The sequence below is a fragment of the Mesoplodon densirostris genome, chromosome 18, assembly GCF_025265405.1.
Source record: "Mesoplodon densirostris isolate mMesDen1 chromosome 18, mMesDen1 primary haplotype, whole genome shotgun sequence".
Taxonomy (NCBI): domain Eukaryota; kingdom Metazoa; phylum Chordata; class Mammalia; order Artiodactyla; family Ziphiidae; genus Mesoplodon; species Mesoplodon densirostris.
The window spans coordinates 53595681-53622433 of NC_082678.1; the positions used below are offsets into that span (position 1 = coordinate 53595681).

The following is a 26753-nucleotide window of genomic DNA, read 5'->3' on the forward strand; positions in this document are numbered from 1 at the left end:
AGAAATCTGAAAAAATATTCCAAGGTATTAAACTCAGGATGGCTTTTGGTGGTTAAACTTTGATGCTTTCTATTTTTCTGTCTTTTCCAAATCTACAATGATGCATGTGTATACATGTATGGTATCATGTCATCTGCAAACAGTGACAGCTTTACTTCTTCTTTTCCGATTTGGATTCCTTTTATTTCCTTTTCTTCTCTGATTGCTGTGGCTAAAACTTCCAAAACTATGTTGAATAAGAGTGGTGAGAGTGGGCAACCTTGTCTTGTTCCTGATCTTAGTGGAAATGGTTTCAGTTTTTCACCATTGAGGACGATGCTGGCTGTGGGTTTGTCATATATGGCCTTTATTATGTTGAGGAAAGTTCCCTCTATGCCTACTTTCTGCAGGGTTTTTATCATAAATGGGTGTTGAATTTTGTTGAAAGCTTTCTCTGCATCTATTGAGATGATCATATGGTTTTTCTCCTTCAATTTGTTAATATGGTGTATCACGTTGATTGATTTGCGTATATTGAAGAATCCTTGCATTCCTGGAATAAACCCCACTTGATCATGGTGTATGATCCTTTTAATGTGCTGTTGGATTCTGTTTGCTAGTATTTTGTTGAGGATTTTTGCATCTATGTTCATCAGTGATATTGGCCTGTAGTTTTCTTTCTTTCTTTGTGACATCTTTGTCTGGTTTTGACATCAGGGTGATGGTGGCCTCATAGAATGAGTTTGGGAGTGTTTCCCCCTCTGCAGTTTTTTGGAAGAGTTTGAGAAGGATAGGTGTTAGCTCTTCTCTAAATGTTTGATAGAATTCGCCTGTGAAGCCATTTGGTCCTGGGCTTTTGTTTGTTGGAAGATTTTTAATCACAGTCTCAATTTCTCACTGATACTCTTAATTTCAAAAATTCTTTGTTTTCTCTGTATTTCATTACTATTTCTTTAACCAATCTTTTCCTCAAGTAACATAATATTACTTGAAATAACTTGCTGTTAATCCCCTCCAGCATATCTTCCATCTCAGGCATTGTAGTTTTTATCTCTAGAAGCTCAATTTGGGTCTTTAAAAAATATGTTCCATGTCCACACGTTGAACATATGGGGTTTAGTTATAACTGTTTTAATGACCTTGTTGGTTATTTGTCCCATGTGTTAGTTCTGGGTTGGTTTCAATGGATTGATCATTCTCCTCATTATAGGTCATATTTTCTTGCTTCTTTTTATGTCTGGTAATATTTGATTGGATGCCAGACATTGTGAATTTTACCATGTTGGGTGTCAGGTATTTTTGTATTCCTATACATTTTCTTGAGATTTGTTCTGAGACCCATTTAAGTCATTCGGAAATAGTTTGACCTTTTTGGGTTTTGCTTTAGGATTTGTTAGGTGGAAGGAGAGCAGCTTTTAGTCTAGGGCTAATTATTTCCCGCTACTGAGGCAAGACCCTTGTGGATACATTTCCCCACCTCCCAGGAATTGTGAGGGTTTCCAGGTTGGCTGGTAAGAATAGGCACTATCCCCAGCTCTGTGTGAATGCCGGGCACTGCTCCTTCTAACCCTCTTGGGTCATTCTTTCCCTGGCCTTGGGTAGTTTTCTCACATGCACACCCCAATCAGGAGCCTGAATTCTGAAGGGGGGGACCCTTCTGTAGATCTTCAGTGTTCTTTCTCTGTGCCTTCCTCTCCTCTTTAATACTCTGTCTTGTGAACTCTAGCTGCCTTGGTCTTCCTGGACCCTCAGCAAAATGTCCTCAACTCAGGGCATCCCTGGGGCTCTGCCTGGGTCCCCCTGCAGGCACTGTGGCCTGGAAACTCTCTACGGATGCAAGCTAGGGCTGTCATAGTGCTCAACAATTTTGTTTCCCATCTCTCTGGGGTCACTGTTCTTTGTTGCCTGATATTCATAACACTTGAAAAAGTTTTTTTTTGGGGGGGGCAGTTATTTTAGGTGAGAGGATAAACCCACTCTGTTACTATGTCTTGGTTGGATGCCAGCATCAGAGTCTCTGCTGCCACGACCAGTCTAAGCCGTCTCAACACCAGGCTCATTTTAATAGCAGGACTTAAATGCTTTGCTCCAGTAAAGAGTGGATTTGAATCAGGTGTGCCCGACTCTGTCATCACCTCTCCATGCAGAAGAGAGTGATGGAGCTCCTTTACAACTGAAGTGCTTGCATAGTTCTTACCAAATCTGATTCTCTCAAGAGCCAAGTGAGATCAATAGGCATTATTAGCCCATCTGACAGGTAGAGAGTCTGAGGCCCAATGAGTAGAGTGACCTGCCCATGGCTGCCTAAAGAATGAATGGCAGAGTCAGGATTATAACCAGGGCCTCTGTCCTCCACTCTGGGGCTGTCTTTGCTGCTTCCTCTCTCCCTGCAAGGCAGCAGGCAGGGAGCTCAGCCTTCATCCTTGCTCTGCATCTGCATCTCCCCACTGGGAAGGAGATGAGTAATCCATTCCGCTGCTAGAAAACACCCGGGAAAGCAGTGCACAACGAATGTAGTCCCAGGCGGGCCCCTTGTGCTGCCTAAATGCATAGCATGGACAGTACAACCCTGTGTTTTCTGACTGTTGCCATGGGGTGTGGGCAAAATGGGAGTGTGTTTCCTTGGAAAATTTCAACAGTGATTCAGCCTCATTTCTACTAGGACCAATTGAAGAAATGGGTAATCCTGGGGGAATAGCCATAATATCAGCGTAAATATTGTAAAATAAAGCAACATCAATCACATTTGAAGAGAAGCTGGCATCAGAAAGAGATATGGAGCTCTGAAATGGATTCTTCTTAATCGAGGGTCTCAGTTCCTTAGTTACCGGGAATTCTGCCTACACGAGTGGTTTCTGGCCTGGCTCCTTTGGTGGCCTGTGAGCTCAGAGCAGGGTGTGGGGGGGAAAGAGCACAAGCTTTGGAAGCTGAAAGGTCTGGGTTTGGCATCTTAGTAGTGACATGCACTGTCCACTACTCTTTCCACTATTAAGCCTCAGTTTCTCCATCTGTAAGATGGGCACAGGGAAGCCCATTGCAAGGTGGTCGTGATGAGGCAGCCTGGATAAAGTGCCTGGTGCACAGTGCTCACTCACTTCCACCATCACACCCGTGGTCCTGAGAGTCTAAGGACAAAAAATGATGGTGTCCACTAGGGCATCTCCACTCTATGAACTGTGATGGAATGCTACCACTGACGTTAAAGAGATCTCACGACAGGAGAAGATGCTCACGGGAAGTGATGTTCAGGACAAGAGGAGACAACAAAATCCAAGTCCAACGAACAAATTGGACTAGAGATGATTGTCAGAACCTGCCCAACCAGAGTCCTCCTGAGAGGGCCCAGCCACCATGGGCTTGGGGCAAGCGGAGGTTATGAGGAGGTAAAACCATGTGTAGATGTGTCAGTTGGGTTAGGAAGCCTGCCAGTAGGGAGAGAGAGCAGACTGAGAGGTGTGAGGATGTCACATGTGGCCTCTGAAAGGAGTGAGAGAGAAAGAGTGACAAGGAGGGAGGGGGAGGGGGGAGAGGAGACAAAGCAAGAGACAAGCACAGATGGGGTAAGAGAGAGCGGGTCCTTTGTTCTGGGTTTCAGATGCCACAGGCTGTCTGTGCCATTTTTTCTCTCTACACGCCCTTCTGCAGGCTTCAGGAACCTTGGCCCTTTCTTTGCTTATCCTCTGAAGGCCACCTGCTCCTTGTAACCCGAAGAGCCCTAACTAAGGCAGAAACAAACAACAAAGCACACAGATACCAAACGGCAAGGAAAGATACCAGAAGCATAACCATTCCTTCCTCTAGTGGGGGTTCTATGGGTTATTTTTTCCTATTTTTTTGGTTTCCCCCCAAATCTTCTACGTTGAGCATGTATTAAGAGCTCACTGGCCCACAGGACCCATGACAACTGCCGTTGGTTCTTTTTTGTGTCTATTTGTTGGCCATGCCCCTCTCTCCATCCTTTTTGGAGGCACTGTGCCTCTGTCTGAATGGCCCCCTCCCCTTTCCCCAGGCCTTCTAGTAATTTCCATTTCCTGAGCTGACCTTCCTTCCCCTACACCTGGGGCTTCTCACAACACCTGCCTAGGAGGAGGCCTTGTGCCCAGTCTGGGTTCCTCTGAGCATGTCCTGTTCTGGACAAAATAAAAGCAGAGCATGCCAGGGTAACTGAAGGCGGTATTTCTAAATTGTTCGAGTTCTAGGCTTTGGGGTCCAACTGATCCCGATTCCAGGTTGTACTACTTCCTGGCTGTGTGTCCTTGGCAAGTTTCTTAACTTCTCTGTGCTCCAGTTTGATTTTCTATAAAATGGTTTCCAATCATTTCTACCTTATTAGATTTGAGAAGCATGCCCGAGATAATGGGTAGGATGCATTTAGAAAGGTTCTGGACTCAGTCCTGATCCCTTGAAAGTGGTTCTGGACTCAGTATTTTCCACAGAGTGATGTCATCCATGCTGCTGTATCTCCTCTGACAGGTGGGGAGGCCCTGCCTGTGTTCTTCCTCACTGAGGTGCTAAACGTGGCTAAGCTCAGCTACCTCTCCTATATCTGCCATCACCAAGCTCCAGAGTGTCCCCATCATCCTTTACCCTTTGGGTCATAGAAGCAGCTGTGCCAGCAGTGGGTCTGGGGTTTAACTTCAAGAGCACCCTGACCACCCCAGGTGGAGCACCGCCTACCCTGGCTGGGTCTGTTCCTCCTGCTGGCTCCTTCCAGACCTTTTCTTGGAGTTTTGGGGGGCTGAGTTCAGTTCAATTCAATACACATTGACTGAGGTCTTATCATGTACTGAGCACTGGTGCAGGTGTGGGGACATGCACAGGAGTGTCTCAGTCCCAGAGACAGATGCGTGAAGGGAAAGACCTGGAAGTATGGTACCTGTTGCCTTTACGGTGGGGCAGGGAGATGATGTCAAGCTCATAGCAGGGATGAAAACTGAGAGTGGGGACATCCCTCGGATGCACTGTTGAGGCAGGGAAGAGCAGAGTACAATTTTAGGAGCTATGGAATTAACAAGGATAGCTATCAGTCTAATCCAACCTAATCAACCCGATCCAATCTAATTCAATCTCATCCAACCCATTGGACCAATTAAACCCGTTCCATGTGGCTGGAGGACCAGCATGGTGCCAGGCACTGTGCTCTTCAATGTTTGGGAACTGTGGACTCTGGCCCCAGGCCTGGGGGTAGGGTGGGGACATTTTTTGTTTTAAACTTAAAAACCAGACAAAAATCTTTACAAATTTTCTTTCCTAGAAGGGAAACTTCAGAGCTGCAGGCCTTTCCCTATGGCCTCTGCGTGTGCCGGGAGCAGAAGCAGGGTCCAGTGGAGGCTGTCTGCTGGGGAAGGAATTGCAGGACCAGCCTGGAGAGGAGGCTGTCCCTGGCTGCAGGGAGTAGCACCCCATCCCCAGTATGTGAGCCAGTCTGTTAGATGCCAGGTCCAAACCAGAAAACATACTTGTAAATAGCTGCATTACGCACGTCTTTAAAAGTTGCACAATTAATACATGAATACACAAGTGCGTTCTCGTTATAAATATTCCAGAGATCCAGAAAAAGTGGAAAATCTTAAACACTCAGTTCTGTTCTTTTCCTCTGAGCACCTGTCAGTATTTTTTAAATTCTCCAGAATTTAAAAATCTCCAGAATTCTTCTGTGTGCTACCGTGCGTGCATACATGTGCATTTATAAATATATAGTTTAGTTTAGTGTGGTGGTATTTTAATACAAATGAGACCACATTGTATGTGTTGTTCTTTTTTTTTTCACTTATCAATATGTCTTGGAAAATTTCCCCAAGGGACCTCTGGATCTTTCTTACCCATTTTAACTGTTGCAGGGGGTTGGGGGAAACACATATGCATTTGCCCTCCTTAATTTAATCATCATTTCATTGATGAACTAAATTGTTTCTAAATTTTTACTCTCACAAAAATTGAGAGCTGCAGAAAAGACCTTCATCCATGCTTCTTGGGGTACATGTGTAAGTATTTCTTTTCTTTTTTTTTTTTTTTTGTGGTACGCAGGCCTGTCACTGTTGTGGCCTCTCCCGTTGCGGAGCACAGGCTCCGGACATGCAGGCTCAGCGGCCATGGCTCACGGGCCCAGACGCTCCGCGGCATGTGGGATCTTCCCGGACCGGGGCACGAACCCGTGTTCCCTGCATCGGCAGGCAGACTCTCAACCACTGCGCCACCAGGGAAGCCCCAATATTTCTTTATGTCAGATTCCAAGAAGGAAAATTGCTCTCCTTTGAAGAGGAGGTGTGCTTTTTTATTTGAATGGATGCTGCTAAGTCCCCACCCACATCTCTAGCCCAAAAGGCCCTACCAGTTTACACTCCACTCAACAGATGTCTTGTCGGCCCTCTCCAGAGATGGGTGTCATCTTTTCTGGGGCCCTGTTCCCCTTCTGCTTGTTCCTTTCACAGTCTTCTTGGCTCTCCTAGAGACCTTGGCCAAATGCTATCTTCCTGTCCTTTGTCACCTAATTGTGTCAAAGGACTGGGTGTGCTGTCTTAAAACATAAAACATGGGACTTCCCTGGAGGTTCCCTGGTTAAGACTCCATGCTTCCATTGCAGGGGGGATGGGTTCGACCCCTGGTCAGGGAACTAAGATCTCACATGCTGCATGGCATGGCCAAAAAAAAAAAAAAAAGTAAAAAGCAGATAAATCGAGGAGTGAGGACTCATTTAGGAATGAGTTTTTTGTTCCATGATAGGATATGCTACAGGGTTTGAATCAATTCATTAGCCAATATTGATTCACTCTGCAATTAATTAATTAATTGATTGATTGATTGATTGACAGCGTCAGGGTCTGTGCTAGTTGCTTCGAGTCCTTGCCTTCAGACAGCGTTACTCTCATCGATGGAGCAAGACATGCAAATAACTTGGGTTCTTCAGGTAACGTTGTGTTAATAGCCAGATGGCTGTTGTTAAAATGTTTTAAATGCCCAAAGGAGGTAGATCTCAGCAGGTGAGAAACTGGAGATATTTTAGGGCTAGAGCTAACAGGAGCCCTAAGACTTACTTGCTCACAGCGAATGATTACAGGGGCTGCTCAGTCCATTTGTAACAACATCAACAAACGTTCGGACTTCGCCATCCCTGGAGGGCAAGAGTTGTTTTCAGGAGGAAGGAGGAGGGGAGAAATAGGAAAGAGATGTCTTTTCCAGGCCCCCTTTCCCCTGCCCTTGCCAAGGGAATCTGACCATCAGCAGGACTGTTCACACTCATTCATTCATACATTCATTCTGGTTGATATTTCTAAAAGATTTGTTTGTGACTATCTAGCCTTCCCAGTTGGCTAGAAAAAGCTTTCAGCCAGCATAAGGAAGTGTCCTCTACAGTTTTTTTTTTTTTTTTTTTTGCCCTATATATAAAAACAACAGGCATCGGAAACCAAGGCCACCCTGTTCAGAGTTCAGATGGTGCTCATGAATCAAAAGAGAACGTGGTACTGGGTAGCATGGCCCAACCAAAGAATGTTCTGATTTATTAACTTGTCTCCTGAGGAAGAAAAAGTAGGGGGCTTCCCTGGTGGCGCAGTGGTTAAGAATCCGCCTGCCAATGCAGGGAACACGGGTTCGAGCCCTGGTCCGGGAAGATCCCACATGCCTGGAGCAACTAAGCCAGTGCACCACATCTACTGAGCCTGCACTCTAGAGCCCGCGAGCCACAACTATTGAAGCCCACGAGCCACAACTATTGAAGCCCGCGCGCCTAGAGCCCGTGCTCCGCAGCAAGAGAAGCCACTGCAATGAGAAGCTCGCCCACCACAACAAAGAGTAGCCCCAGCTCGCCGCAACTAGAGAAAGCTGAGTCACTGAGTCATTCATTCCATTCAATATAATTATCAAGTATCTTCTATATGCAAGGCACTATACAAAATGCTGAAATACAAAGAACAGAAATAAGATGGAGTCATATCCTCACAGAGCTCACAATCTGGTAGGGAGAGAGAGAGGTAAACAGATGATTATCACGTGTAAATTTTATGCCAGAGATTCACACAGAATACTCCAGGGTGGCCTTCTGGATGAGGGAACATTAGAGCTGAATCTCGAAGGAAGTACTCATACAAATTAGGTGACGAAAGGGTGGGAAGGGTGTTGCTGGCAGGGAGAGAGAGGAGATAGCATGTGATGCTTGGAAATGACTGCACACAGTTGAGGAGAGCTGGTGCTTTGCGTGGGAGGCCGGGGAAGCAGAGGAAGATGCTGCTGAAAGGTAGGCAGCAGCCAGAACAGAAAGGGCTGTGAAGGGGGTCCTGGACTTTATCCTCGAAGAAATGAGGGAGGGAGATGCTCAGATTCGTGTTGATGCAGAGAATGGATTGGAGAGGGACAAGGTGGGCGGCAGGGAGACCAGCCAGGCAGCTGCTGTTCTTACCCAGGAGAGAGGTCATGAAGGACTGAATTAAAGTAGTGTCTGGAGTGGGCGATAGTGATAGCTAGTGTTTATCGAGCACTTGCTGGATGCCAGAACTGTTCTGCGTACACGCGTTAACTCACTTAGCCTTCTAGCCACTCTCTGGGATAGAAATCATCATTATTCCCATTTTACAGATGAGGAACTGAGGCACAGGGTCACCATCTAGGGAGTGCGTATTTGTACTCAGGCCATTTACAGGGTTGGGGGACTGTGGCTGGGGGAGCAGTTCTGGGGTGGAGGTGTGGGGCGGGGGAGGAGGATGAGTTCAGTTTAGACTTTTGATTCGAGAAGCCCACGGGACTCCAAGGGGAGGCATTCGTCAGTACCTGGAGTCCCGGGTTGGGGGTCAGGAGAGAGATCTGGGCTGGGGGTAGTGCTTTGAAAGTCATGGTAAAGGGTGAGTTCATTCAAGGGAATTGCAGAATGGGACAAGCGAAGACCAGCATCCTGGGACGCCCATCATCTCAGGGGTGAACAGAGAAGGAATTGCTTATGAAGATGACTCAGGGGCCTCCCTGGTGGCGCAAGTGGTTGAGAGTCCGCCTGCCGATGCAGGGGATACGGGTTCGTGCCCCGGTCTGGGAGGATCCCATATGCCGCGGAGCGGCTGGGCCCGTGAGCCATGGCCGCTGAGCCTGCGCGTCCGGAGCCTGCGCGTCCGGAGCCTGTGCTCCGCGACGGGGGAGGCCACAACAGTGAGAGGCCCGCATACCGCAAAAAAAAAAAAAAAAAAAAAAAAAGATGACTCAGGAGGAGCAGAAAGAGAGGTGGGAAGAAAACCAGACCAGAGTCGGGAGAGAGGGTCTCAGGGAGGGCGTGGCCAACAGTCCACATGCTGCTGGGAAACCAGGTGGGATGAAGTGAGGAGTGTCCTTACCGACACAGATTGGGTTTGGCCACAAAGATTTCATGGGCCAAAAAAAATAAAAAATAAAAAAGATTTCATGGGCCACCTTGATGACAAAGAGTTTCCGTGGGATGCTAGAGGAGGGCCGGGAAGTGAAAGGGAGGTGAGGAAGTAGAGAGAAGCAAGTCTAGACAACTCTTTGGAGACTCCTTTAGGGAGGGAAGGAGGAGGAGAGGCTGGAAGTCAGAGAGTAGGCAAAATAGAGTAATTTTACCTCTTTCTAAGACGTAAGCATTTTTAAAACATATTTTATATATATATTTTAACATATTTACAATGTATTGTATAATTGCTTTACAATGGTTGTGTTAGTTTCTGTTTTATAACAAAGTGAATCAGCTACACGTATACATACATCCCCATATCTCAAGCATGTTTTATTTGCTTTGAGATTTCCCCCAACAGAGCTGAGCACATCTGCTCATCCTAGCCAAGCGACACTTCTTTTAAGGACCCTTTTCCTTCCTCTTCTATGCCCTGTCATCACCTCCACCTTGACAAAAACGAACTCTCATTGCGTAGGAAAAAAAGGTGAAAACCTGACTCTTGGCAAAACCATCTGGGGATCTGAAGATATTTCTCCCTTCGAGGAGGGGTGGCAACATGTGAGGAAGTAGCTAAGCTAGTAGATGCTTAATTGATTCTTATTTTCATCTATGTATGGGAAACACTATTCCCTGTTGAGCATGGAGGGACGGCCACATAGCAGGCTATCCTGCCTTCTCGTGCCTCCCCGGCGCTTTCTGGAGCAGAACTGGATGCTACCATGTTTGTGCGGCTCCAGCTTTGACAGTCTGGAAGATGCTGAAGGCATGTGGAACAAATTCTCTCCCCTGACTTGAAAAACACAACTGGGCAAGCCTCCATTTTTAACGGGGCCCGTGAAGCATATTAAGGACCATGCATCTAGCTGTCAGATTGATAAATGAGTCTTCTCTTTTGAAAGGCACTTAGGAAGTTGTATTTGGAAGCTTGAGAGGAGATGTCAGAAGCATTTGGGGGCGCCCCACCCAACATCTGGGCCTTTTTAATTTGGGGGTAGAGGCAGGGATACTGTGTCTCGTTGTGAGCCATGGTGGGATCCCCTCCAAAAGCTGGAGATGCGGCCAACCTACGCTGATGATAAAGGCTTAGGCTTCTGTAGGAGCCGATCGTGCCCACACATCCTGCCAGTGACCTAACCGGGGCCGGCGGGACCCAAACATTTGTGTTTGCCTTGTGTAGCTACAGCCCCAAAGAGGCTAGCGAGCAGCTGCTTGATGCAGGGTGTGGTGTGCCCGTGCGCATTCTCATGGTACTCTGGATACAGCCCAAGTGAGGAACAGACACACAGTCCAGGTTGTGGAATTGGAAACCTTCTCACTCCCAATGGCTCCAGACTGGTAGTAGAAGAGCTTCTTGGTGAGAACGGGGTATATCTGGGCAGTGATTAGCAACTCTGGTTCCCCAAGGCATTTCCGAGAACCTCGAATGTAAACGCAGGGCCATGTTTCCCCGAAAACTTTCTGAACAATAAGGCTGGTGGCCAACCGACTGCCCAGGGTCTGCAGATTCATTCTCGGTCCCACTAAGAAGTATGGGCAGGGTGGTTGAATAAAGATTTGATGGACACATTGGATAAACATTTAGAAAACAAGACTCACCGCCAGGCTCTTTGAGGAGGAAGTGGGAGATGATGAAAATTTTCTTATATCAAATCATGACAGGAAGTCCCATCAGAATTAGCAATCGCCTTCAGTCAGGGGCAAAGAGTCTGACTGGTGACGTCAACGTAGAAGATGTTGTGCTCTTACTACATGAATGTCCCAGATTTTCTCTTTCACATATATTCGCTCACTCATTTAATTCTCCCCATGGTCCAGAGTTCGGTGAGGACCTTCCCATCTGTTCCATCCACCCTCGTGCACACAGATGGCTTCCAGATCTCTGTCTCCAGCCCTGACCTCTTTCATGAGCTTTTGCTTTGATTAGGATCTCTAAGTGTGCAGCCAGAAATGATACAGATACCATCATCCATCACAGCCTGGCTCCACAGCCTCAGGGAGAAGGAGGGCCCCCAGGGCAGATTTTTTTTTTTTTTGTGTGGTACGCAGGCCTCTCACTGTTGTGGCCTCTCCCGTTGAGGAGCACAAGGCTCCGGACGCGCAGGCTCAGCGGCCACGGCTCACGGGCCCAGCCGCTCCGCGGCACGTGGGATCTTCCCGGACCGGGGCACGAACTTGTGTCCCTTGCATTGGCAGGTGGACTCTCAACCACTGCGCCACCAGGGAAGCCCCCCAGGGCAGATTTTAATGGGCGTTTTGGCAGGCGGGGGAGGAGGAGGCAGGGAGAGTGCTGGAGCACAGCATCTGAGTGCTCTTGGGGCCCAGAGTGCAGATGTGAGCGTTAGTGTGTAATTCATTCTTTCAATCCTGCACACTTACTGAGCTCATATCTAAGCAAGGCACGGGGGATAGAGAATCCGAGAGACACCATCCTTGCTCTCAGGGAGCTCCCAGCCTAAGTGAGCCAAGGGCTGATGGAGGCTAAGGAAGACAGTTCGTAAGAGGCAGGTGTAGGGGCAGGGATGCACAAGGGGAGGTAGATTCTGCAGGGAGAGTTTTGTATCTCTTAGGAGTGGGATAAAATTGCTGAGAAACCTGCTTGATTCTGTGAGCGCTCCAAGGCGGGACCAGGTCTCCCTCATCTTCATCTTCCCAGCAAAGTAGGTGCTCAGTGAATATGTGCTGAAGGAATAAATGAATGTATAAGGTGTTACATGGAGCGACTAGCTGCTCCTTGGCGGGTGGCAGGACAGGACGGGGAAGGTCTTCTTAGAGGCTGTGCTCTTTGAGCAGTAGCTAGAAATAGGACTAGGCCTTTGCCAGGTAGGTAAGACCAGGAAGGGATGCTGGGCAGAAGAACAGTGGGGGCAAATGCACAGAGGCAGGCATCAGAGAGCATGGTGTATTTGGTGCATGGTTCTCCGACACTGGGATGCAGGGGACAGGTTGGTCAACCATGGGCAGCTGATGAGGCTGGAGAGGTGGGGATGCAGGGGCCAGGCTGAACAGGACCTCGGACGCCATTAGGGGTTGGGCTTTTGCAAATTACAGGAAGCCCAGGAATTTAAGGGTTTTAAGTAGGGCAGCCACGTGGCTGCCATGTGTGTGGCCTGGGGAAGAGGCACGACCAAGGAGCACGGCCAGAGCCTCTCTTCTAAAGTTTCAGGGTGGCTACATACCCCAACCCCTGCTTCTCACTAGTGGGAACCCAGGTTCTGCCTCTCAGACCAGGGGAGGGGGGCTTATCTCACATGTCCTTGCCACCATGGATCTTAACAGCACCCCACGCCAGCTGGCATGAAGGAGGGAGTCTGCAGGTGGCAGGGCAGGTGCAAAACTGCTATTGCCCAAACTTCCAGGTGGTTCCTGTGTGCTCGAGTGACCCCCAGGCTGCTAACGCCGGAGGCCCTTCGAGGTCATCTAACCCAGCCCTTCCATTCTGTGGATGGGAACACTGAGGCCCAGGGACGGAGGCAACCTGTCCAAGTTCTCCTGGCGCAGTCAGGACTAGAATCCAGGCCTGTGGGCTCCCTGTCTGGTTTTCTCTCCCCAGATAGATCTGTGCTCAAAGCTGAGTCCTGCAGTTCCCTTAGCTCGGCGACCTGAAGCAAGTGACTTGGCTGTGCAGTTTTGTCATCTGGAACATGGCATAACAATATCTCCCTTTTGGGGTTGTTGTGGGGAATAAATGAAATAATGCAGGTCAAGTGTCTCTGCAGCTTAATGCCTGGCGGGGAGTGTGCGCTCAGGTAGAAGGAACTGTTCTCTCCCTCCGTGTTCTGTTTCTGCTCTCAGCGTGTTATCCCACTGCCTGTCTCTTGTGGTGGGGGTCCTGGGATGGTGCAGGGGCTCCTACAGCAGCTGAGCCAGGGGGGCACTTCTCAGATTGTCCAAGGAAGGCAGAGGCATACCTTGGGTTATTTGGGTTTAGGGTAAATACAGATGTAAAAAAGCAATCTTTGGTCTGGGTTACAGCCCAATGGTGTGTTCTTTTGGATGACAAAGTAAAGTGAAAAATATTGAGAGAAGTGCGTGTGTAATTTTGCACGGGTGGGATGACTTTACCAGGCAAAAGGACTTTCCCGTTTACAAAGGGATTCATGGCAGGAGTCCTGTAAGTTACCAGTTCCGCTCAGAGCTTTCACTCAGGAGTCCATTTCCCTAGCATGATTCACACCAAGTTTCTTTTTTTTTTTTGACAGATCAGATTGAGATTTAATGGGCAGCAAATCAATGACACAGCTAGAAATGGAGGATGAAGAAAAAATTGACATGTTATAGTAGCAGACAGTATTGAATACTGAAAAAACAGGGACCTGATATTTTATACTTTTGTTCCTGCAAACAAGACATAGCCTCCATTAATAAACATTTTTACACCACTACATCCTTACTACTTTAGTAAGTCCCCTCCCAATTATTTACTTCATACAAAGTAACTGATGTATAGGCAAAAGCATAATGACTTTTGTTTTTTTACTCTATGACCAGTGATATATCTTGATGAATATCACACATAAATTGGATGAGAAGAAAAAACAACCTGGTTCTATAAAAATATCTCTGTTTCTCCTTTAGTGCCTTCAGGACCTAAGGATCACACCAAGTTTCTAGGAAAGGGTCTTCTGCTCCCCAAATAGTCTTGTCATCTCTGGCCTTCTTCCAAGATTCCCTTAAGCTTTGAGCTGAAGCAGCAGAATCTTGGAATGGGAACAGTGTAGCCGCTATAGGTTGTAAGACCACCGTGATTTTATGTGCCATCAAGAAAGAAAAAACATCGCCAGTTGTAACGGACGTGCAACAAGCCCCAATTTCAAAAATATTAAAATGTGAAAAAAATATGCATCTTAGAATCAATATTTGAGAACCAGGGTCCGCTGGATAGGTTAGTACTAATGGCAGAGTTGAGAATGTACCAATGGGGGCCAATCCCCAAATTATACTTGGCTTAAGATTATTTAACGGTTATTTTTCCTATGTGAAAGAAACCACTAATATGTAGGTTCTCTAAGGACAGACACTGGGTCTGTTTCGCTCACCACCGTATCCCGATCGCTTCACCCATAGTAGGTGTTCAACAAATATTTGCTCAACAGGTAAATAAAACAAAGCCGCATTATAAGACATGTGGCAAACCCAGACAAGAAAACAAATCATTCAGAATTCCCCCACTGTGGGTATTTTGCCTTATTTTTCCTTCCAGTCTTATTTCCTATGAATATGCTCTTTTATATACGTGTAAACATAATGTATTATTAGATTTAGCTCCAGGATGTGTCTTTGTATTTCTCTATTAATATGAATGAAATGATGAAATGAGATGGTGTGGAAATGCTTTGAAGACTGTAAAATGTTTAACCAAATATCTTATTATTACTTATAATAACCATAGCAATGCTAATATGAATGAGGCTGATTTTCTGAAAATATACTTCAAAGCCAACCATGAATTTGTCCTCTGAAGCTGGGAATATGTTCTGTCCCTGATCGCCACGGGGAGTCCCTCTGTTTCATGCTGGGAAGAGAAAGAGACGTAAGGGTTCTGAGAAGTTATCAGCTCCAGATTCCCACCAGGCCCAGAAATTTCTCTGGTGTCAGTAAGGGGGGTCAGTGCGGAGTGGGGAAGCCAATGACACAGCAGCACAGAGAGCTTCCTTCTTTCCAACCTTCGCCAGCGGGGAGATGGAGTTACCCTGTGGGTTTCAAGGAAGGCTGTTCACTTCCTCTGCATGGTGATAGTGATGTGGACACCAGAGGGGTGTCAGTACAGGTAAGTCATGCAGGATCAGAGTGGTGGTTACTTTCCACAAAACACAAAATCAGATTTGCAGTGGAAAACTAGCCCCAAATTCACCATTAGATAGTCAAAGAATTCATGGACACACTTATTAGTCTAACCCATGCCTGTTCTTTGAAGGGAGGTAGATTGACTCACATCACACACAAAAGGGAGGACTAGCCAGGCTCCTCTGTGTCCCCTTCTCCATGAGGCCACAACCTTGGCCTACAAAGACTTGGACAAACACTAACATAGTTTCCTTCTTGCTTTCCTTCCCTTCCTTTCTTTCCTCTTTCTTTCTTGTCATTAGCACTTCATTTTCATTGAAATGGATAGTGTAGATGAAGAACAGAACTAGAATAGTGTTAACAATCGATTTCTGAAAAATCACATTTGTATAAAGGAAATAAAAAAGGCCAGCAGAAATCCAAAAAAGGTGCAGCTTGTATTACTGCACTTGGATGAAGTATGCTGTTCAGGGTAGCGTAATACTACTTAGGCCACACAAGCCCAGGAGCAGGAGACAAACAGAGGGCAAAACTCCAGGTAGTGTTTATTCTGGATTCTCCAGTGAGCTCAAGAATATTTAGTATTTTTGAAACATTCAACGAAAGCTCTTTATGAAAATGACTGTGTCTTCAACACGTTTTTACACTAACGTAGTTTCTCACAGCTCAAAGCCAAATCCCCTGGGATGACCCTAGCCCCCTTAAAGTCCCTGCCTAAGAACTCAAGACTGCCAAAAGAATTTACTGTTTGTTTGTTCCTGCCAAGACCAAAAGGTAGGGCCCCTGTCTCCCTGTCTCTGCAGGAGGAGAGAAGCCTAACTATGATGGGGTCCTATTAGCAAACTTGGATGGGTTCCACATGCACTGACCCCCACCCCCTAACTTCTGGCTTTTTGTAATGTTTCATTTCCCTGACTCTGCTCAGGCACCCTCTATCCCCCCAACCCTTCCCCTCATTTTCCTTTAAAACGCCAAGTGCCTTCTGCACAAATCGAAATGGAGTTCAGTTCAGGCTGAACCCTCTTCCCTACTGCAACAGTATATTAGTGATTAAATCGGTCCTTGCTGCTTTGTTTATCTGACAGTACTTGAAGGAAGGCTTGCTACTCCACCCAGGCTAATAGCTTGGGCTCTGGGCTCTCTGCACACCTTGACCTGCTAGTCTGCGTTCATGCTTCCTGATTCAAATCCTCAGCCTTGAACTTGGCTCCGTGCGGTCTGCTTCATGCCCTCCCTCTTTGTCCTCTAGGATGCAGTTTTCTAGTTGTTCCACCAGGCTCCCATCTTGCACATTCTTGAATACTCCACTTCTGCCTACACTGCCTGCCTCTACCTCTGAGCCCCTTAGTTGCTGGGCCAACCTCCCAGCCTTCTCTACCCCAGTCTCAGAGCCACCATCCCACCTGCTACGTGTTGCAGTGGAGGCTGACCTTGATCTTTAGCAACTGCCCAGGCATTAAGTACAGGGAATAGTTCATGAGGCTTGCGCCATCATGTTTTCCCAGAGATTCAAAACTACAGCTCGCTTAGAGAGTTAAAACCAGTTTCCAATACAGAAGATCGCTTTATTAAATGGCTAAGGAATCAGCGATCAGTACTGGATGAAAGATGATTTGGGTCAAATTTTAAAAACCAGCAGAGCTCCTGAGTTACATGTGTATCTCTTTGCTGACTGCTCCTCTCGTGCTCCGGATTCTCCTTCCCTCACACCCTAGAGCTGGGCTCCCTGTCACTCATTCACCTCATCCTTGGCTCCAGGCCTCCCAGGGTACATTGTCTTGGGTGACCTGGTTTAGGACTCCCTCAGAATCATAGGCTCTCCAGCTTTTATTCTAGTCAAACCGGGAGATAAGAGAAAAAAAGCATCCCCATGTCTCTCTGCTGTCCTGTTTGGAGGCTTCCTCCCCACTGAGAATTTACAAAGGTCTCCCTTCTGACGTGTGTAAGCCATGTCCCATCTGTGCCAGTCCTCACTCCATGGACTCACAGAGTTGATGTAGAAGTCCTGGCTGGCTGGGAGGGTCCCTCCCCCGGTGCTAAATCAGAGAGCAGACAGGATCCCATGAAGAGGCTTCCCTCCACTTAAACCCTGTTACAAGAGAGTGATGCTCCATCCCTGTTCCTTTTTGCAGGCCACTTGGCTTTGTATTAACACAGTGATGAAACACACCAAACCCTGATGAGCAATTTCCCTCAGCATCCACTGGACTCCCACCCCACCCCAACAAAGATTTTTTTTCTCAGAACGTTTTGGGAAAAATACCCCCAAGCAGTTGAGTGAAAAAGCAAATAAGCTGGGTTTCCCTCATGCCCAATTGCAGAAACCGACAGGCGGTACAGGAGAATTGGATTACAGAGGTTAGCCTGATACATTTCTCCAATTTCAGGGTGAGTCTCTTTACTCAGCCCAGCACTGCTCCAGGCTTCTTGGTGGATTCAGAGCCTTCCAGGAGTGGGAATCCCATCTCTCCTCCTTACGTGGCGGGTGGCCGGGAGAGGCCAAGGACCACTGATCCAGAGAGCCCTGGGGACTTACCCTCTGCTCCTGTGTGGCCACGAAAGTCTGGAACCCTGGTGCCACCCCAAAGCCTAGCTCTTGGATGAAAGGCGGCTCAGACTGACTGTGGATCTGAACCTTCACGCCTGCTTCAAACGTCGTTTCCTCTGAAAGAACAAAGGTGGACAGAGCCATGGGTCAATGATAACAGATGCTCATGGAGTCCTGGGACTGAAAAGCTCAAAAGGATGCTGGAAAGGCCCCACGGCAGGCAGAATCATGGCCCCCCAGAGATGTGCACATCCTCATCCCTGGAAACTGTGGCTATATTACCTTACATTGGTGAAAGGGATGCCGCAGATCTAACTAAGGATTTTGAGGTGGGGAGATTGTCCTTGGTCATCCAGGTGGCCCAATGTGATCACAAGGGTCCTTACAAGAGGGAAGCGGGAGGATCAGAGTCAGAGAGATATGGAAAAATCTATGCTGCTGGCTTTGAAGATGGAGGAAGGAAGGATCCATAAGGCCAGGGATGCAGGCCGCTTCCAGAAGCTGGAAAAGGCAAGGGAATGGATTTCCCCTAGAGCCTCTAGAAGGAATGCAGCCCTGCTGACACCTTAAAATACATTTTTGACTTCTGGCTTCCAGAGCTGTAAGATAATAAATTCGTGTTGTTTGATGCCTCTAAGGTTGTGGCAATCTGTTAGAGTAGCAATCAGAAACGAATTCAGGTCAGCTAGGCCAACCAACTTTTTGCTTCAATCTCCAAAACTATAGAATGGGATTTATGAAGTGAGTTAAGCACCTATTCTCTTTATTTGCTAACTTCTCTACTGGGCCATGAGCTGAGGCGAGGAGATCAGGAGAAGGAAAACACGATGATACAGCAGTTGAAATAAAAACACGGGGCTTTCCTGTAAGCCCCTTGGAGCTGCAGGAAATGGGAAACTAGAAGAGAAGCTTCTCCCCTTTTGTTCTTTGGCAGGAGAAAGGGCCCTCGGCAGTGAGGGGGGGAGGGACAGCAGAAAGGGATGGGATGGCAGAGCCTGGCTCATCCTATAAGTTGGTGCCCATAATTGGCGGGAAGTGCACCTATGGGATCTATCAGCCTTTCCTGGGTCTCCTTCTCTTATTCTTTGCAAACAGCCTGAAGCTTGAGTTTTCCAAAATGCAAATCTGAGTCACTTATAAGGAGCCCCATCTCCTTCACCTGCCCCCGTTCCAGACTTGCTCTGGGCAGCCCTCTGCTTCGTGGCACTATGTGTTCCAACCCACCAGGGCCACCAGGTTGGTCGTTACTGATCCCTGCTCTACACGGATGCACATGCATCTCCTTCTGCCCGGAATGTCTTTGACTTGGTCCACCTGACCATCTCCCTTCTCATCACTGAAGATTCAGCCCCCAGCCCCAGCCAGAGCCACTCCTTCTCCTGCTTGGTTGTGTTCTTCACATAAACCTGGTAAAGCCTCTGCCACACCACGTCATAATCCTTTATCTCACTGTCTTTTCCACAAGGCTGAGAATCGGTGAGGCCAAGTTCAGGGCTTTCTCTCTGGATCTCAGAGGCCCTGCGCACGGCTGGGCATCTTGCAGGCACCCAGGGAACGCCTGTTGCATGAACGAGTGAGAGATTTGTGACTCCAACCTTTACTCACTTATTAGTGGGCAAGGCCAATCTAGAATCCACATCAAGGAGTATTCTGATGTAGAGAATAGGGGGAGGATGGGTAAATGCAGAAATCAGGGAAGCTGCGGGGGGATGGAGGTCAGAGGTCAAGGAGGGGGAGTGTGCCAGCCCCAGGGCCATAGCGTAGGGAGAGTTTGGGGACACACTCTAAAGCTGGCACAGAAGAGAAAGGCGAGGAGGAGGGAAGGGCTGGAGCCAGGCACGTGAGTGCGCAGGACCCAGGTCAGCCTGGGGGCCAGTGACCAAGGCAGGGGGAGGCGTCCAGAGCTGGGTGAGAATTCCAAGGTGGGGGCACAGGCCAAGGCTGAGTAGGCAGACAGGGACCAGAGGAAGAATAGGCAGGGCTCTCACAATCTGGACGAGGAATCCAGTGGCTGACATGAGGTTCAGGCAAAAGAGAGCCCCAGCCAGGAATCCTTTCATACACATCTCCGTGGAGCAGTAGAGAATCCCATGAAACCCGCGAACACCTCCCCCTTTCCTCCAGCAGAGACAAGTCTTCCGCCATCTCTTTACCCAGATCGCTCCATCCAAACTCTTGCCCCTACGTCCCTGCGTGCCTGTGGTTTCGTGTCCATCTCTCCCATGGATGGCGGATGCCTCAAGAGAGGAGAGTGCTTCTTGCTCAGTCCGGTGCCCATGGCCCAGCCTGGGGCTTGGCCCACAGGTACATCAGGGAGGGAGCCGAGGGAGAGGGAGGATGGGGGAGATGCAGAAGGCTGAGTGGCCAGCTTTCAGTGGCGGTGTGTTCTAAGGTCCGCCCAAGAGAGGGGTTGAGGAGAGGCCAAGGAGCCCAAAGAACAGGCTTTCATGGGGGAGAAGTGAACACAGTGATATTGGGATACAGGGATGCCCATGCTTGGATGAATGAAAAGCACATTCAGTGAGCTGTAGGGGGTGGGAGAGGAGAGATGCCAAAACGTGTTTTCCAGAGCTAGTGAAGCTGCGTGCCTGCCATATAAGTGAGCTTAAGAAACCTTAGAGCCAGTAGGACAGGCTCGAAGGAGGTACCTGTGGTTACGGGGAGAAATGAGAAACGAGGCCTTGGTGTCAGAAGTGCTGCGAGTAATGGGCAAGGAGGACAGCCAGGCAGGCCTGTGTCAGCGAGAGCCGCCCAGGGCTACTCAGACTGGGCTGGGGTTCAGATGGGGAGTTCATTCAAGAAGCATGAAAAGAAACGAAATGGAGCTATTTGTAGTGAGGTGGATGGACCTAGAGTCTGTCATACAGAGTGAAGTGAGTCAGGAAGAGAAAGACAAATACCATATGCTAACACATATATGTGGAATCTAAAAAAAAAATGTCATGAAGAACCTAGGGGTAAGACAGGAATAAAGACACAGACCTACTAGAGCATGGACTTGAGGATATGGGGAGCGGGAAGGGTAAGCTGGGACAAAGCAAGAGAGAGGCATGGACATATATACACTACCAAATGTAAAGTAGATAGCTAGTGGGAAGCAGCCGCATAGCACAGAGAGATCAGCTCGGTGCTTTGTGACCACCTAGAGCGGTGGGATAGGGAGGGTGGGAGGGAGGGAGGAGATATGGGAACATATGTATACGTATAACTGATTCACTTTGTTATACAGCAGAAACTAACGCACCACTGTAAAGCAATTATACTCCAATAAAGATGTTAAAAAAAAAAAGCAGCAGGGGCAGGAGAAGAGTAAATTCCTAAAGTATTCTCATATCATTACAAACATGGAAGGGCATGCAGGCTGATGGGCAGAGTCAGAAGAGATACGAATAAGGTTTCTGCCCTCTTCAGGATAATGCTGTCTAGAGGAACCTTCTACCAAGATGGAATGTTCTATAATCCTTGCTATCCAACCTGGTACTGTTAGCCACATGAAATGTGACTCATGCAAGTGAGGCACTGAATTTATCATTTAATTAATTAATGACCCCCCCTTTACTGATGCATAATTGACAAAATTGTATGGTATTTAACGTGCACAGTGGGATGATTTGATGTAGGTATACATTGTGAAACGATTCCCCCTATCAGGTTAATTAACATATCCATCACTTCACATATTACCTTTTTGGCTTGCTTTATTTATCTATTTTTTATCCAATTGAATTTTAATTAATTAAACTTAAAATTAGGTAGCCACATGTGGCTGGTGACCACCTTCCTGGGCAGTGCAGTTGTAGAATGTCACCTGTGAGCAGATCCCAGCCCTCTCGGAGCAGTAAGGGTGACAAGGGCTTGAGCACCCCGCTTTCCTATGCAGGTGCCCCTGTGGGGTCTCTTGTCCAGAAGCAGGAGATCTGGGTGGGGTTCTGAGCCGCAGAGCGGTGCCTATTTGTAGTCAGCCCATGATTATAGTCCCAGATCCTCCCTGACCTTGCTTCTCCCAAAGCACCACTTATTCTCCCATCTCCAGGTAGTTCCTCTTCCTTCACAGAACTGCCCTCAGCTCCCCTCTATGGAGTAATTCTCCAGTTTGATAGTGAATAACAGCCTCCCTCCTGTCCCTGCCCTGTACCCACCCTCGGCTCCTGCCTTTCCTGGACATGGCACACTATCAGTGCAAATACGAAGACACACTTTAAGAAATGAAGTGATCAAGCATAGGCTGTTAGAGCCAAAGGCTCCGCCCACGTACCCCCAATGGTCTCAGACTAGAATGCACGTTGAAATCACATGTGGAGCTCTGTGTGACCATCCCCGGGATCCACTCCCTAGAAATTCTGATTCTGTCCCTCTGGGGTAAAGCCCAGGAAACTTGCATGCCCAGGGATTCTGATACAAATTATCTGAGGCCAAACACATTTGGGCAGCAGTGATCTAGTCCAGAGAGGGGAATTGACTTGCCCAAGGTCACACAGCAAGTCAAGAGTGGAGCAGGGGCCAAGAGCCAGGTCTTCTGACTTGCAATTCGTCACTCTTCCTCCCCTACTAGGGGTGTGGTTTATTTCACGTGAGCAGGTGTCCTGGTTCATAGCCCTGGGGTTCTGAGTGGATGCTGGAGAAAGGGAATATCTCTTTCATTGTCCTATCCCCTAAAGCCCCTAGCATGGTGCCTGGAACAGACCAGAGCTCAATAACTACTTGTTGAATGAAACAAATTGAGTGAGGGAGTGTCCTCTGCTGAGCTGACTGTTCCCTGCCCTTTGACCAGCTGTGAGTCTGCCAGGGTCTGGCTGGACCCTAGGAAACACCAGCACCACATGTCACCCAGTGACGGGCTTGCTCCCATGTTGCACAAGGCAGAAGGTCTCATTCACCAACATGCAGCTGGGCTGCACAGAAAACAACAGCAACAGCAGCAACAACAACAAAAAGAACTCGGACCACCCACACAGTGTTTGGGTTCAAACTGAAAATGTGGGGCACCTCGTTAAAAATTTATGGAGAAACTCAAGACAGCAGTGGGAAAGCATTAAACCAAGAGTGTGACCCTCCTGAGCCTGTGTGACTGCAGTGGTCACACAACCAGGAAGCCAGCCCTGATGATAAACCCCGCTGGTGCTGGACAGCATTGTTCCCATCTTCCTATTCCTCTCACCACCAAAAGATTCAACACTGAGCTGCTTCCAAGAGTGCAGGCCCCTCCCAGTGCAGTGAAGGATTTGTTTACATATCATGAACACCAGATTCAAAGCCCCAGAGAGAGAGAGTACAGAGAACGGGGAAGTTACTACACACACACAGCGTTAGGAGCCCTTGTTAATTGGGACCAAGCTGAAACCCTGACGGCGTAACATGAAAGATGATGTTGCATCAGGAGGAGGGTGGTAAAGAGACTTCAACCTGCAGAAGCCAGAGTCTCCTTTTTAGGAGCAGGGCCACGGCCGGCACCAGGTGAAGTCTACCCGTGGAGAATTTTCTGTGCCTGCAGAAAGGATTGGGAAGCTCTACAGGGCGGGGGTGTCGGTGGTGGTGGGGAGCCACGGGCAGAATGCATAATGGGGCAGGGAAAAGTACATCACAATAAAAGCTTACATTTTTCATCTTTGCAAATTACAGGAAGCACGCAGAGGCAATAAACACTGAAGAGGAGGCAAAGAAGCGTCTCTGAAAATCTGGAGGAATTTTCTAGGCTAAGGCAGGGATGTGCTGGTACAAAGCAATCTTGGGTTGGAGGAAACTGTCTTTGTAACAGCGGCTGGGATAGCTAGCTTGAGAGGAGAGGGTGGGAGGGAGGCCAGCCATATGGTGAGATGCGTCTCAGTGCAGGATGGCTCTGTTTGTCCCCTACCCATCCCCTCCACTCTGCTCTCTGCCCTGGGAGCTGCACTTGTATAAAGTGTACTGTTGGGCTCCCTTGCCCTCTAGCTGCTGGCTGGCTTCAGCCAAGGGTGGGCCCAGGTAGGAAACTGGGGGAGAGGGGAGAGTCAGGCTGGGATATTCTGTCTCTCCATTCTATTTGCTGGGTCCCTGCGCGTTAGCTGCGTGCCACCTTGGAAGGGCACACCTCTGGTTCGGGGCCTGGAGGGAGCACTCCATTCTGATACGGGCTCTTTCCCCCTTTCCCAGGCATGGCAATGGCTCTCTGTGCTGCCAGGCTAAGGATACAGCCCCATCAGTACTGCCGTCCCTAAGCCTTGCCCGCACCTTTGTGACTAGCCCTTCATTCATCGCTCCTTGTATCATCCCGTCTGCGGGTGCTGTTGATTTCTTGCTTGGATCCTGATGGCAGAGTCCCCAGAGGGCATCTACTACCTTACCTCTGAGAGGCAGGTGGAGGCCTCTCTGCCTCACCATCCACGAGAGGGCAGCCGTTGGTTGGAGCCTCTTGGGAATGGAGACCTCACTATCTGCAAGGGTAGCCCTTGGCTTCCAGAGTTCATCCTGGCACTGAGTTGACAACTGCCTGCTTTTATTCTTTTTATTTTTTATTTTTTTAATTTTAATTTTAATTTTTTTTACTGCCTGCTTTTATTCTTTTTTTATTTTTTTTAATTTTAATTTTTTTACTGCCTGCTTTTATTCTTTTTATTTTTTTATTTTTATTTTTTTTTTACTGTCTGCTTTTATTCTTTTTATTTTTTATTTTTTTATTTTTATTTTTATTTTTTTTTACTGCCTGCTTTTATTCTTTTTATTTTTTATTTTTTTATTTTTATTTTTATTTTTTTTTTTACTGGCTGCTTTTAGATTTTACTTGTTTCTAGCTCTACCCCTCCTTCCAGGATCTGAAGATACGACCACCGGAGCCTTCCTGTTTTCATGCTAACCTTCCCCAGCAGAGCTGACCCCGGTGCATCTTCATCTCTGAAGGCCTCACGAGCCGAGGTGCACTCAGGGATGTACATGGCCTGCCCAGGCTTCTGTGGGGAGGGGCCCGGGACCCTCTGCCCCCCTCCCCCCAGGAGAGCCAATTGCCCTGCATGGCTTATAGAGCTCTGGGGGCTCCCACCTCCCACACCGGGGCCAGGGTGGGCGGGGCTTATGCCCAGAGACGGAGCACCCCTTTCTCAAAGGAGCGAACCAGGCATTCTGAGTCAGTGGACGTGTGGGCCCCTTGTACTCGGGAGGTCAGAACCAGAGAGCGCCTAGGACAGTTGGTTAGACGCTTGGGGCTCTGGGGTCAGGCAGGGTGAGGTCACTTCCAGCTCTGTGACCTTTGGCAAGTTAGTTCATCTCTTGGAGCCTCATTTTCCTGCAAAATATGCTGAACGGGTTTGAACATGGTAATGGATGAAGCCTGCGTTCTCTCATCTCAGAGATCAAGGGAAAGCTCACTGAATGTCTGACAGTGACAAGGACAGGGGCCACGGTCCTAGTCCTTGAGAGCCCTGGTATTTCTACCAGGCTGACTACAAATGCAGTTTGGGTGGCCCATGAGAGGTGCCATCTTGGTCCCTCATGCTCCCCTGGCTTGCACAGAGAAATCCATGGCATGAATCCAAAGAGGCCCAAGGTGGGGCCCTGGAAAGAAGAACAGGAAGTATATAAAAGAAAACATTGGCTCTGAGGTCACAGAGAGCTGGGTTTGACTCCCAGCCCTACCCCTTAATAGCTGTGTGACCTCAGGCAAGTTATATTGCCTCTCTGAGCCTTGCAAAGGATGGCTGATCTCTCAGGTTACTTTGAGCTCTAAAATTCTACGAGCTGGGGACCACACACAAGTCTCTAACCTCACTGCATCTCATTTTAATTTCCTGAAAAACAGATTAAAAAAATTAGACGTGGCCGTTCAGCACTTACATCAAGTCAGAAAAGGTTGATTTTTCTAAATACAGCACGAAGAATCCACAAATTGCTGCCTAGCTACAAATGGACGAGGCATCTCTTGTCCTCCCTCTCTGCCCTACTCCTCACAGACAGGCCCAGTTAAGCAGCATCCCAGGTGAGAAAATCCGAACCCATCACGGAGATGGCAACCCTCACGCTTGATTGCTCCTGGGTGACATTTTGAGGTGAGCTGGGCTTCTGGAGGAAGAAAGATCAACGCTGTGTCCCCTGCTGGATGGGATGCAATTATGTCTGTTCAGGGCGACAGCCTGAGGTAGCAAAGTGTTCTCACCAATGGCTCATGACCCAGGAGGTGTTATCAAGCGGCCACAAAAGTTGGGTGAAGGCTGCAAATCCCAGCCCCCTCTGGCAGAGCCTCAAACACACTAGCATTTTAAAGACCCTATAACCTGTTACCCTCTGTTGAACTGAGTGTTATCCAAAGCAACCTTTTTTTTCCTTTTCTTTTTCTTCATTTTTAAGGAACACTAGCTCTTGGCAGAAAGAACCAAGGACCAAATCAGAAGCTATGGAATCAAGTCCTAGTTCCAGTACTTAAACATGAGATGGTAGGAAAGTCACTCAGCATCTTGGAGACTTGCTTTACCACATCTGTCAAGTGGGTTCATCTGTTCAATGTTTAGCAGTGCCCTGTCTACATCACAAGAGTGTGTGAGGATCAAAGGACAGTAGGCAGGCGATGTGCCTTCTATACTGGAGAGTAATGTGCCCATGTTGGCACAGGAGATAGTTAACGTTAGGTCTTGGTTATGCAACAGAGAAGTGTGGTCACACTAAACGCACTTCTATGAAACAGAACGTTTACAAAACATACATTAGTGAAGGCGCTGAGTGTGGAGTTGGGTCTAGGCTCATTACACAAAGATTTATTCCAAGGATCCTTTAAATAATGAGTTTCCTTAGTTCATTCAGGCTCAGAGATTATAAATTACTTGCTAAGAGAGCTGATAAGTCTGGGTGGGCAACCGACATGCAGGAGAAAGTGCCATGTCTCCAAAACTATAAGGGAAGTGGGTGGATGTTTAAGATTCTACTGATAAAAATTGTTGACACACACTGACAGCAGAACTTAGATATAACCAGATTGCTGAACAGATCCTGTGTGTAGATTGTGATGTGTCTACAGAATTCAAACTCATTCAAAGCATTACTGAATTCATAGCAACTTCCTGATATTGAATATTTTTTCAATAAATAAAT

At 47.9% G+C, this 26753-nt stretch overlaps 1 protein-coding gene across 2 annotated transcripts in view; it reads right to left on the reverse strand.

The window, feature by feature from the left end:
- ASIC2 (acid sensing ion channel subunit 2) overlaps nucleotides 1-26753 on the reverse strand; it is a 997430-nt gene that overhangs the window by 38813 nt on the left and 931864 nt on the right. For both annotated transcript variants that reach the window (XM_060081380.1, XM_060081379.1), the window contains exon 3: nucleotides 17691-17818. In XM_060081380.1, the coding sequence (XP_059937363.1) occupies nucleotides 17691-17818 (128 nt within the window). The remainder of the gene's footprint in view (nucleotides 1-17690; nucleotides 17819-26753) is intronic.